At 30.1% G+C, this 13,560-nt stretch overlaps 1 protein-coding gene across 2 annotated transcripts in view; it reads right to left on the bottom strand.

Moving 5' to 3' along the window:
• The window catches only part of KCNQ (KCNQ potassium channel), a 130,269-nt gene that overhangs the window by 6,482 nt on the left and 110,227 nt on the right, over positions 1–13,560 (bottom strand). For both annotated transcript variants that reach the window (XM_065514385.1, XM_065514384.1), the window contains exon 9: positions 9,841–10,022. In XM_065514385.1, coding sequence (XP_065370457.1) covers positions 9,841–10,022 — 182 coding nt within the window. The remainder of the gene's footprint in view (positions 1–9,840; positions 10,023–13,560) is intronic.

Below are 13,560 nucleotides of genomic sequence, written 5' to 3'. Positions count from 1 at the left end.
GTATCAATCTGACTTGATGTCGTACTAGTAGAGATATTGATTAAATGCTTGAGAGTATGCAAGTCAACTTAAGATTTAAAACAGTGGTCGGCACTAATAGCCACCATGCCGAACGTATCTATTCAGATCAAATGCATCAAAAACACAATTAGTTATTTTGTTTTATGCGATATTACAATACATTTACTAATGTGGTATGTTCTGTTTATGCCGAGCACTAATTTCAAGAATTTAATTGCAAGTCTGCTCACATAAATGTCGACTGTTGTCGTTTCAGAAACAAGTTCCTCAATTCGGATCTCAACTTGTTTATACCGGGTATAGAATAGGCAATGCATCGTATTTCTGGTAGATTTATGTTATAAAAATACACGAAGTTAAAACAAAATTTCATTCGGTTTGGTAATATTTTTCGATAATTTTGTCCTTTTGGTATCTCAAATTCTTTATTATAGACGGAGATTTATTAATTCTGTACTTCGAGACAATTAGGTTCTGGATTGTATCAAGATGTATCGTTGAAGAACTGTGATTTATCTGAAGTACTGGGTAGTAAGTGCGAGATCCTGGATCTTTGGTTTAGGGATCCCCGAATACACTTACTATTTTGCTAAAGGTTAATTCATTAGTTTTAAAAAAGAAAATTTAATGAAAAAAAATATTATAAATTTATTAGAGTCCGACCGAAACCGGGTTTTCAGGCCGAAACAAACCGAATCTTTTCAAAAGTGCTGTCAATTTCCACTTTACATTGTGAACTCCATTAATACTGTTTTTCATCATGGGGGAAGCTAAGACATTTTACAATAAAATCTAAGTTTTCGTTTTTTATTAATTTTGTTTCTCCTTCGAAATTCCATTATCTATGATTTGCTTTATAAAAATGTCGGTTTTTATCCTTTAACCATTCCGTTAGTCCCGGTCCACACTGTGAAACATTTGCTGCAAAACATTTTTAAATTCTCCTTTGAAACTACATTCGTGTCCACACAGTGAAGTTTTTGATTTTCAGTTTTTGACATTTCTGTACAGAACGAATATGAACGAATAAATGTGAATGACATACTCAACAAAAACTTCATGTACATGAAACAGAGTACCCTTTTCCATTCCTCTTTCCCCTTTCATCAACAAACTCAAATGTTTTGCAGCAAATGTTTCAGAGTATGGATGGGGACTTAATGAATTCATTATGAATTAATTCATAGGCTTAATTCATTTGTACTTCAAATGTATTAGATTCATTCTTTTGAGCTTTAAAAATGTATTGAATAATTAAATTTCAAATTCAATTCAAATATATTACAACAATTAATTTTTTTTCAATCTAATTTTTAAATGATTTTTAATCAAATCAAAAACCAACCTTTGAAAAAATATTTTGATTGAATTTTTATTATCCTATGAATATTATCCTATTATAAATTTGTGTCATGATAAACGTCAAAATGGTTAACTAAATAAAAAATTATCAGGTATAGTCACCATTTATTAGTATTATTGCTTTGTTATGACAAATTTGTTAGAGCTTTTGCTCAGACAACTTTGTCTTGACTGCAAACGTCATTAATCAAGTATAAACAGGGGGTTTGATTTGAATTAACAAATATTTAATCATTCAAAGGCTGAATGAATTCTGTTATGATTCTATTATGAATTAATTCATCGATGAATCAATTATATTTAAATAAAAGCCTTTGAATGAAGATAAGAAGTTGGGATTCCTAAATAAGATTTAATTGAGTTAAGTTAAAATTGAATTTATTTATTATTTGTACATTACTGAAATATAAATGTGTTTCTCTCTTCCAAAACAGAAAAAAGTCTCTTTGTCTTGGGGGTCGTAATAAGTTTATATGTTTTAACTAGTGTATAGACCTGTCTATGTTAGGATAAACCTCGCAGCCTTAACGAAACTAAAAATCTGGCTTCGTTTAGATTTGATTAGCGATTTCGCGGAGCTTCATACAATGAAAGAAAATATTTTTTTCAAAATATTCCTCTTATGCTTAATTCTGGAAACTTTTTACTATTAAAGAAAATCAAGCAATATGTTACACAACATTTAATTTCTGAATTAAAAAAAAACCCAGATATTTTTCAAATCAAATACAAATTACGTAGCCTAAATCATTTATGTAACGTAAATATCACCTCAAAAAAATAATAATAAATGAGAAACCCCTAAAAACAACCATTACATGAGGCACTTTTCGTGTATAGATTTCAAAAATTCTACACATACAAGCTAGCATGTATGTATGTAGCTACTATATCCACCGATATTTGTTGTCGTTATCGTTATCGTCATCATTTTCGTAATCGTTATTATCGATATTATATAGTAATTAAGTAATATTATTGTATTATTAATCGGTTATCGTTTACATTCTGAATACAACATTTAAAACAACATCCATTTGACAACTTTGTTTTTTTTTTGATTATTTAATTTTGTTTTTTTTTTGTAATAGAGGCGTGCATAAACTTACCATCGGAATTCTTTTTCAATAAAGTGGTATCTGCGACAGAGTCTTCGCTAAAACTCGGATTTAACGATCTTCCATTTTGTACCACTTCTGAAATGCAATAAATTTGGCAAAAAAAAACCAAAACTATTTTTTAGCAAAGATTCGTTTTGTTTTTTTTTTATTTTGGTAGTGTTTTCTCCTAAAAACGCCTAAGCAGCTCCCATTTTTTTTTTGGAATATTTTACGTTTACTTTTTTCTCTTTCCCTCTCTCAAAATATTTTAAACATTTAAACATTCACACAGATAGACAAGTAGAAGAAGAAAGAGAAAGAATAAGGACTAAACAACAACAGAAAAAGATTACACTATTATGTAAATATGTATGTACTTTTTGGTTATGTTAGATTAGAATACTTAAACGAGGAAGGTATCCCCAGAGAGGAGGTCAAATGAATTTAATATTTTCCTTATTTTTGTTAGGGGGATACACGGATGACAGATGATGTTTAGTTTTGTAAATTTTTCTAAAATTTATAAATAAATTGATTATCAAGTAAAAAATATTTTAAAGGAACGATTTTTTTATCAAAATTATAAAAAAAATATAAAAATTTACTTATAAAAATTCGTCTGGGGTTTTCCCCTTTATCAATTTCCATCAGATTAACGATTATTTTATTGATGTTGAGCTACCCCCTGAAGGATGCCTTCCTTTAGTATCCCATTAAAAACGGGAAATAAAAAATTATAAATAAAAATCAGAACAGCAATTTTTGAATTTTATCCAGAGCCCTTTCTGGTTTATACTTTTTGATATATGTATTTAACTATGATGAAATATTTATAAATTATCTTTTATTTTGATATTATGTTGGCTTTAAAACAATTAAATTTGCATTAAATATTATTAAATAGCGCAATGTTTTAAATTCTGTTCGTTTTCAATAAAAATTAAAAGGACATAAGAAATATTCAACCATTTTCATTTTAAATGAAATAATAATTATATTCATAAATTTTATAAAAATAAATTACTAAATTTGCTTTAATAAGATTCAGATTTTATTGTAATTTTCAATGATGCATGGTCAATGCAATTTCAAAGGAAAAAGTAAAATATGTTTTGGGGGATGCAACAATTTAGATTAATCGTGGATATGTTACTATTTTTTAACAAAAATATTTTGATTAAACATCATTTACCATAACTCAATATACTCAAAACATAATCTATAACTCTTACAAAATAATGAAGCAAAGGAAATGCTACAAGACGAATTTATGTAGGTACATATTTATGCTTTTTCAAGCTTATGTCAAACGCCATACATAATAAAATTCGCCACTCATGGTAATGTCAAACTCTATATCGTCCCCTTAATAAAACAATTGGTCAACTCACAAGGTCTCTTATCATGTCATAATGTCCTAATATTTCACAATGGTTTTTATTGTTTTTCAAGCAAAAAATGTCCTAAAATAATACTACTCTGTATGCTATGTTTATTGTGTTATCGTAACCAAAAAGTAGAGACCTTCGCCGAATGCCTAAGAGCCGGTTAAGCCGAGTTGCCGAGTCGAGATATATTAGGACATTATGACAATATGACTAATAAGAGACCTTGTGAATTGACCAAATGTGTGTGAAGATAAATTTAAATTTATTTAGCATATACATACATAAACCACATATTTTAGCTCAGCCCATTTTGCAGTTAACAGAGCACTGTTAATCACTTAACAGTCATAATACTTGAATTCTAATAAACAAATTTATATCTACAATATCTGAAATAATTTCAGAATAAGAAAAAAATGGAAAAAAAACTATCCATCTGAAATAATAGATGGATATGTGAACCCATCGTAATATCAGGATTCCAATAAATTTGAGTTTTTTTAAAAAATAAATCTGGAGAGGATTTTTGGCCATTATGGAAATTAGGATATGACACTATATAGAAATGGTAGTTCTAGGGTCACTTAATGGAACGAATCAAGCCAATATCGTATACTCTGTTCCAAAGTGAAGCGTATGCCAGAGAGAGCGTTATGCATCGATCGAAACAAATAGTAGTTGGCTGGGGCAAGGTCTGGACTATAAACTTCCCAAGCACTTCATTCTAAACATTTTTAACAGGTATTGCAACATGTGGCCGAATGTTGTCATGATGGAATATTACAGTTTCATGTCTGGCCGAGTTCATTCTGGTAGTTTTTTGGCTTCAAACGAATCAGTTGTGTTCGGTTCTCGGTGATGGTGTGGCCAGCTCATAATATATAGGACCCTTTCGATTCAATTCATATTATACCAATTTCAATGCTCGCACCCGTTTTGAAATTGCTGCTTGAGAGTTTTACAACAACCTTCAATGGAGTAATGCCTTTTTTGGCTGTCCTAGGCGACCTTTGTCTTCTGTGTCAAAATCGCCTCTTCTGAAACGAACCAACCATCTCTCGCACGTTGAAACCGATGAAACACATTCACCTTAAGCTTTCGTGAGCAATCGGTGTGCTTCAGCGGCATTTTTTTTCAAGTTAAAGACAAAAAAAATCGACATTTTCGACAGATATGTACCCTTCAAAATGACATATAAGTTATTACAAACAAAAATCGCGTTCAAAAGATACGCCATCTATTGTAAATCCCGCATGTTTAAGTCATACACCCAATAGTTAGAGTGAAATTCTGAAATATTTAACACAGTTGCAGACTGAAACGTAGTTTTCAAAACGCTAAATGGTAGCAGTTGAGTCACTGAGTGTCTTTAAATGGATTTATTAGTGTTCGATTGCTGTCAGCTACTTTGGCAGTCTTTGGGAATAGTGTTATACCAGATCTGAGATCTAATTTCCTGGAGACGTTGTTTCAATGTAGTCCTAACGTTGTCTTGATGACCATTCATAAACTCTATATAATATCATTAAAATAGGGTTAAGGCTGATAAACATTTACTCCTGAAATCCTAGACTCTCATCTGAAATATATTACGAACGATAATTGCATCTACGATCATTTAATTTTATTGCAGTTCGATGAACGATTTTCTGCTCATGCTGGATACCTATCAAATGTCATACCTGAAGGAGTTCGGTTTGAGATTAAAACAAAAATCGGGTTTTGATCAGTATTCGTTTTTGAATGAATTTGGACGAATACTTAGATTATGTAATTTTAAAGGAGAAGCAAGTTTCGGTTTGTTACGGATTTGGGCGAACAGTAGATATGATTCGATTTTGGCCTAAAAACACGGTTTCGGTCGGAATCTATTAAAGACGTATAGCCGGCGCTAACAAGGATTTTCTATTTAAAACACGAGGCGTTCTTGGAAATACTGAGGTAGTAGTTGTAGTTATTATGCTCCAGATTATAAGGGCAATATATACTATGTAAATCGTTGCATCCCCTGATAAATAGAGACAAAATATTTCGAGTAATCAAATTTACCATATAAGTAGTATAAGTTAAGGTTATACGAAAACTTAAAATGAATGTAGACAAATTAAATATGTAAGTATAAGAAAGACATCAATAAGTAGTTAAAAAAACACAGTGGTTTGTTAAAATGTAACAAAACAAAAAGAAAAACGTAACGAAATTATGAAAATTATTTGAAATTCACATGCTTTAAACTGTGTTACACTGAACATCAACATAAACTTTTTTTAAAAAAATATATTGTAGTAGTATTATTTATTATTAACTTTTTTTTGTTTGTTTGGAATTTATTTAAAATTGGGAATTAATTATATAGAGATTTAGGTTGATTTTTTATTTTTTACTTTATTGAACTTGTTATTTAATATTTAGTGTTTGTTTTTTTTTCGTTATAAAGAAATCTATATATATATTTTTAAATTTGTATATATGGTATACACATAGTTTATATAAATATATATATTTATATAGATATAAAATCAACATTTACTGTGAAAATCGGTGAGAGAATAATACAAAGTATTTCATACATAAATTCATATTAGAAAAAAGAAAATAAAATGAAAAGTTGAAATTAAGGAAACTTATTTATTACTTTGATTATGGTTTTTTTTTGAAAGAAAATTGAAAACAAAAATTAAAATATCATTAAATTCCAACAGAAACTTACATTCATAAACAATTCTTCCCCTTATAAATTTATTCCTCAGAGGCGCAGCTCTATAAGTGGGGGAGGGTTTGAAGTTTGAATTTTTAAATATTAAAAGTATTTCAAATACAAGTGCAAATCGCTATAAAGAATTTGTTTTTATTTTTTTTTTGGTTTGATGGTTTATGTTTTATTAAAATTGTATGTATTTTTTTATTGTGGTTAATTAAATCATGCAAATCCCGTATGGTGCCCTAAAGGATTAAAACAAACTCCTGTTCTCTGTTGTGATTGTGGTTGTTTTGTGGTAATCAATACCGGTTGGCATCCTAATCTTATATTCATATATTTTTTATAGAGGCAATATATATATATATGTATATATTTGTTAATAATCAAAGAAAAATTTAATTTAATTTATTGTATTTTGTTTGTTTTTATATACAAGTTTATGTATAATTATTTTTAATAGTAAACAAATAAAATTTTGGCTCGATTAAGATTGTGAACTAAGATTAATATGGGAGTTGGTTTTAAGTGTTTATTGGATAACAGAATTATCGCCTTTTCAGTCCTAGTGGTTCTTCAGGAGAATATTGTTTGAATACCTCGCGAACTAAGAATTGTAAATCCAATTACTTTAAAACAATTTGTGCGCCATATTCTATTTCAAAACTACGAAAATCGATGTGGAAAATCAAAGAAAAAACCTTAAAACCTTTTAGTGAGACGAATTTCAAATTACCCAGGAATATTTTTTTGGTAATTTTCGTGCAATTTTGGGAATTTCATTAAAAATTTTCATTCATTTAGTTTTAAAATAGATCAATGAAGTATAGCTAAGATAAAATTTTTAAAGATGGATACTCATGCCATGCTCTCAGTGGCGGACTTGATACTATTGAAAGTGTGGAATGATTCAACTATCAGCTTTATAAGTAACAGGAGTGGAAGACAAAATTAGCATATTAAACAATGTTTGTAGATCAAGCCAGATTTCGTCCAATACGAAATTCAGAATCTTTAATTTCAATATAAAGTCAGTGTAATAATAAGCTAGTAAAACTTGGTCCAGTCGAATAAGTCCATTCGTATAAGTGAGAAATTGATCTTGTTAAAATATAATCCGACAAGCATTAAGATGGAATCCACAAGGTATTTTGAACCTGATGCTCCCGCTAAGATGCTGAATTCTGCAAATTATAATTGGAGTGATATCGCCCGAGAAGCCAATAACAAAGTGAGATACAGAAGAATAGTAGAGGCCCTGGTTATAATTGGAGCAGGCGCGTTTCCACGAGGAGAAAAAAGGAAATTTTCCCTCTCAAAACCGAAAGGTTTTAATATAAAAAAGGTTGACCTGGATCCGCGCCTGAATTGGAGTGTCATCGCCTGAGAAGCCAGTAACAGAATGAGATACAGAATAATAGTAGAGGCTCTCTCCATTAGGAGAGAAGTATGTCAGTCAAATGAACTAAATTTATTAAAAAATCCGAGTCGCTGTTTCACACTTAAGCAATCAAGTAGAATCGATAAGATTTTATTTAGGAAGGACCTCATAACTAAATGAGAGGATTAATATGTAGATCCATCCTGTCGCTTTCAGCTATCCAACAAGGACTCACATTATCGTTACGGAAACCTCAAATGGTTCTTTATATTTTTATTCAGAAATTCATGTCTTTACATACAATATTATGAGCTGGACAGTCACAGAGAAGATAGAACATGCCGCTAGGTGGACTAGAAATTTAATAATGGACCAAATGAACCCGCTAATTTTTAAAAAAGTTTATATTAAATAAATTTATTTTAAAATCAATTTCATCCTGCAGAAATTATGCCGACAGAAGCTAAAGAATTTTAAGGGTCTTCATGGAATTGTATCAGTCCATTGGTATGTTGAAAGCACATTACGACCCTGTTTGATATTGGAAATGGTTCAAAATCGGTTGACAAGAAACTTTAATTGATCAACATGAAATTAAGTCTGTATTCGTCCGTCCCCTAAACAAATGTTGGAAGAGGAAGGATTTATAATGCGATAAATTCGAAAAGACGCCACAAGGAAGAATTTTGTACATGTGGACGACTCTTGCTGATTGTCAGAACATTTGTTCACACTACGTAGTAGAGAATTTCCTATGTATTAGAAGATTACTAATCCAACTCCTAAAGAGAAGCAAAGACTCCTGTAAATGATCGCTCAAAAGCAATTGTTCTGGAGTCCAACAATTCACTAAGCGACCGCCAGTATTGCTGTGATGCTGTACGAGAGACCTACTAGCCACTCTATAGATTCATCCACCGTATTGGAAAATGACAATGATGTAATTCTATCAAAACATATTGATTTTGGGTGTCTGAAATAACTTCTCTCGATTTCTGGGGGATCACACTATATGAGTGGGTGTTTAAGCCTTGACTTAAATTAATATTTAAGTCAAGGCTACCGCTAGACCTTTTTTTTTCTTCTACTTTTTCTAAATGATCAATGTCGAACTTCCAAACCAATATACATATCTTCTCTGAACGAGGGTCCATGTCACTGCCCACAAGACAGAATGTAAAGGATAGGGCGAAATTGGCGCCAGCAGAGCATCTGAATCTATTGATTCACTGGAGCATTGAGGAATGTGTTTCACTATTCTATTGTTACTTGAACAGAATGTATTCTGATGAAATAATGAGAAAACTTGGACAGTGCTAAAAATCTGTGCTGTACCTAGTTGCTAAAATTAAATAAGATTGACGTTGAAACTTCTCTATTAAATTGCTACAGATTTTGTGTAAATTTCTAATAATTCATAGTTTAGGAAACTATTCTGAATTCCTTCTCACGACCCCCTTAATCGAGCCAATTAAATATAATGTAAATAATAATCAAAACAAAAAACATGAAAACTTTTTTTGTTATAGCTACTACACCCAGTATGCATTAAAATGTAACTGTAATAAATAAAGAAATAAATAAATATATATACAACAATATCCGATGATGTTACTATATAACTGACGATTTATCGAAATTCAACATCATCATTTGATGCTTTCAAAAATAAACACAAATGCTTAGCAGCAAACTGGGCTGTAGAGCTCTCAAATGTAATAATTTGTTTTATAAATATTTTTCTTATTTTTTTTTTGTTTTTTTTTTTTTTGGGTAAAAAAATTTAAAGCGTTTAAATTAAAAAAGAAGAAAGTAAGCGAGATCGAAAAATAACATGCACGTACGCTAAATTCATTTAGAAATAATAAGACTTTCAACATTTATACTCACCAAGATTCTCCACCGATTGATTCATCTCACGTATGTTGCGCGTATACCGGGAGACGCGATTGGTGGCGACTGTTTTGATGCCATCACCGCCCGGCGATTGCATAGATTGGGGTTTGTGACGTCTGATGGTTGGTAGGCGGGCCACAAATGATGCATTGTGCTTAAAACTAGATGATGCTCTTCTGCGAATTGTGATTTTTGGTAATTTTTTTGGGGTTTTTTTTTTTTTAATTTTTGATTTGAAATGGCATTTTATGGGCGAAAGTTTGAAATAATGTTTAATTAGTAGGTATTTGTGTAGTTGTTCAATTAGTAATTTAGATGTTAAATGGCAGAAACAAAAAACCCCAACAGAATTTGATGATGATTTTTTTTGGAATTTTGGATTATTTAAATAGCAACATCTAAACTTTAGATTCTAAAGATAATTTTCTCAACTTTTTTTTTTCATAAAAGATATTATTTTGAAATCTTTTTTAATATTAATGACTCTAATTATAGCTCGTAGTGGATTTCTTTGAAAAACCAAAAAAAAAACATCATCAAATAATATTGAGTTTTTTGTTTTGTCTCTTAAATGTCTAAGTATTTCTCAAGCAATTACATAGTTCATAAATAAAATAGAGTAATAGAAAAGACCCATTGTTTCAGATAGCGTAAATAAAATCGTTCTAAACTACATAAAGAATTCCAATTATTTCCAATTTAGCTGTGGTTTACCAATTACTTTGATACTAATCTGCACTTTTTATTGAATTGTAACTTCAGTTAAAATGCAGAATAGATCAAATTTCTAAGCATAAATTTATTGAGCTTGTTTACATGTATAATACCGATTACGAAAAGTTTGATATGTTGACATTGGCAGTGTTATAGTTTTATTAAAAGCTTTACGAATGAGAAGATGGCTGTTAGTTTATAAAATGTAATTATGATTTGTTTAATAAGTAATTTGAACTACTAACGAGTCCATATAATTATAGTCAAGCGATGTTTATTAGATTTCTTAGCATAGTCTGTCATTTGTCATAGATTTCAATATTTATATTTTAACTCTCCCTAGAATTGTTAAAACATGTTTTCCGAATAATATTTATGATCGTTTAGCCCTGTAGCATAAGTTTAGAAATATGTGTTCTAGCGAAAACAAACTTCTTTTGTTTTGTGCAAAAATGTTTTAATTAACCATTTACATTACTAATAAATATACTTTGTAATGACCACTACATGATGTCTGTATTGCTTAGAACTAGAATCCCTGCAGTTCATTGAACTAGTTCTGCCACGTCGAATTAATTAGCCACTGAGAACTACTACTAGCGAATTTTCAACCCACCAGCAACGTTATTGAATGCTGAATTTAACACTGGAATGTCATTGCAGGTGGCCGATTGGCGCACTCTACACAACACTTCAATATTAAATTCTATAGTACTAATACTCCAGCATTAAAAAAAAGAAACTAATTTTAGATAGCGGGGTTGAACTCATAACCTCTCTAAATTGTTCGCATTTTCTGCATTCCAACGGCCACATTTAGCATTACACGATGTGGTATATTTTCTTGAATTTATTTTCAAATACTTAAGGCAAATATCATCTGGCTACTGCTTATTAGTGAATATGCTGTGGAAATGTAACCAATAGGCCACAGTTGTACAAGTAGTAATATAGCTAGTGTAAGGTTTTCAATTGGCACTTTTCAAACTGCTGGGATAGTTAGTATTGGCTGACTTATGACATTCTGTAACAATTTTAATATTGGGTGTATGAAAATGCGGGATTTGTATCTTTTGAACTCCGTTTTAGATTTTAATATCGAATATGTCATTTTGAAGGGCATATGTCTGTCATTTATTCTCACTTAGTTATTGAACATTATAGTGTAAACAACAAAGTTTGTTTTGCTTAGAAAATGTCGAATTTTATACCAACAAAGCGTCATATGCGGGAAGTTTAGCTTCACTTATTTAATTTGAAACAAGTCAGGGAGCTATATTCAGCTGTGCCGAATCTTATATACCCTTCGCCAAATTATACTTAAAATAATTTTTTAAAATTAATTTTTTTTTCAAATTGTTTTTTAAATTTTTTTAAAAAAGTTTTTTCCAAAGTTTTTAAAAAAAAAATTTTTTTGGAAAAAAATTTATGACAAACTAATTTTTTTTGATAAAAAAGTTTTTTCCAATTTTTTTTAAAATTTAAAAAAAAAAAATTTTGGAAAATAATTTATGACAAAAAACTTTTTTTGGATGAAAAAAAAATTCGGGTTAAAAAATATTTTTCCCGATTTTGACCCATGGTAAGTCCAACTTACTATTATAGCCTTATATATGTACATCGTTGCAATGGACAATGAAATATCTATTATTAGATATCCATATTGTCTATATTAATGACTTAGTAATCCAGATATAGATCAAAAATAGTGAAAAATCGAGGTTGTCCCGGTTTTTTACTTATATCTCAGCCATTTATGGGCCGATTTTGTTAAAGGTTAAAGATCATGAATTTGAGGCATTACTGCATGAAGATTGTTATAAAACTAAACAAGAGCATGCAAAATCATTTAGAGCTACTCCAGCAGCAATTTCAAAACATTTGCGAGTAGCAGAATCCATCCAAAAGCAGGGAAATTGTATACCATACGAATTGAAGTCGAGAGACTTTGAAAGACAATAATTTTTGCACGGAAATATTACTTGCGATGAAAAATGGATCCATTACGATAACCCGAAGCATAAGAGATCTCATGTGAAACCCGACCAATCAGCCGAATAGACACCAAGGAAAAATATCCATGGCGTCAAGATAATGTTATGTATTTGGTGGGAGCAGAGGGTCCTATCTATAATGAGCTGTTGAAATCAATTATTTGAATAAATTTGTATTGTACAAAATTTTTCAAAATAAATGCTAAAAATTTAAAAATCCCACATTTTTAAGTCATACACCCAATATTATTAGTCTACTGGTAATTAGTAGTCATTAAAAATGATGTTGTTCAGTAATTGCAATTCGTTAACAAGTTTTTGGCGGGGTTATATGATAATAGAGACATTTTTACAATACGAAACTAACAATTTTAAAAATTTCCAATCCCACTGCGCTTATTACCATGGCTGGTATATTGTAGATTCGAGGATGTTCTTCTGTATGTTCTCGAATGTTCCAGATAATTCACGAATCTTCATTTGTTATTACACCCAGATACAAAATATAGTTGTACATGTTTACTGTAACCATTTCAAAATTTGTACAAGTTTTTTAACAATATTATAGTCACATTATTTATATGCTTGTGGTAACCATAATATGGTAAAGTTAACATTCACATGATTTTCGCAGTTATATATGTATATGATTGTAGTATATAAATATAGGTTTATGACAATCACGTGTATGATGAATCATTATATCATAATATGTTGTTCTCAGTTTATGGTAAATCCCTCATCATAAAAATGGTTGTCACGAACATATACTTATTTACTGCAATCATATATATGATTTCAACAAACATGTGAATCGTAAAACTGTATTTTTCTCTGCGTGTACTATATCGGATATGATACAGATCATTTGGACACTGGGAATAAGCTGTCTAAACAATAATTATTGTATTTTTACTCTCAAAATAAGGGTTTTATTCTTATAAGTGATCGCCCAATAAGTTCTTTTTGAAAGGGCATTACTAACTACTAATGAAGGATATGACAA

This window comes from Calliphora vicina, chromosome 5 (assembly GCF_958450345.1).
Source record: "Calliphora vicina chromosome 5, idCalVici1.1, whole genome shotgun sequence".
NCBI classification, from domain to species: Eukaryota; Metazoa; Arthropoda; class Insecta; order Diptera; family Calliphoridae; genus Calliphora; species Calliphora vicina.
The sequence above is the reverse complement of the archived record's forward strand: the minus strand, read 5'-3'. Positions and strand labels throughout refer to the sequence as shown.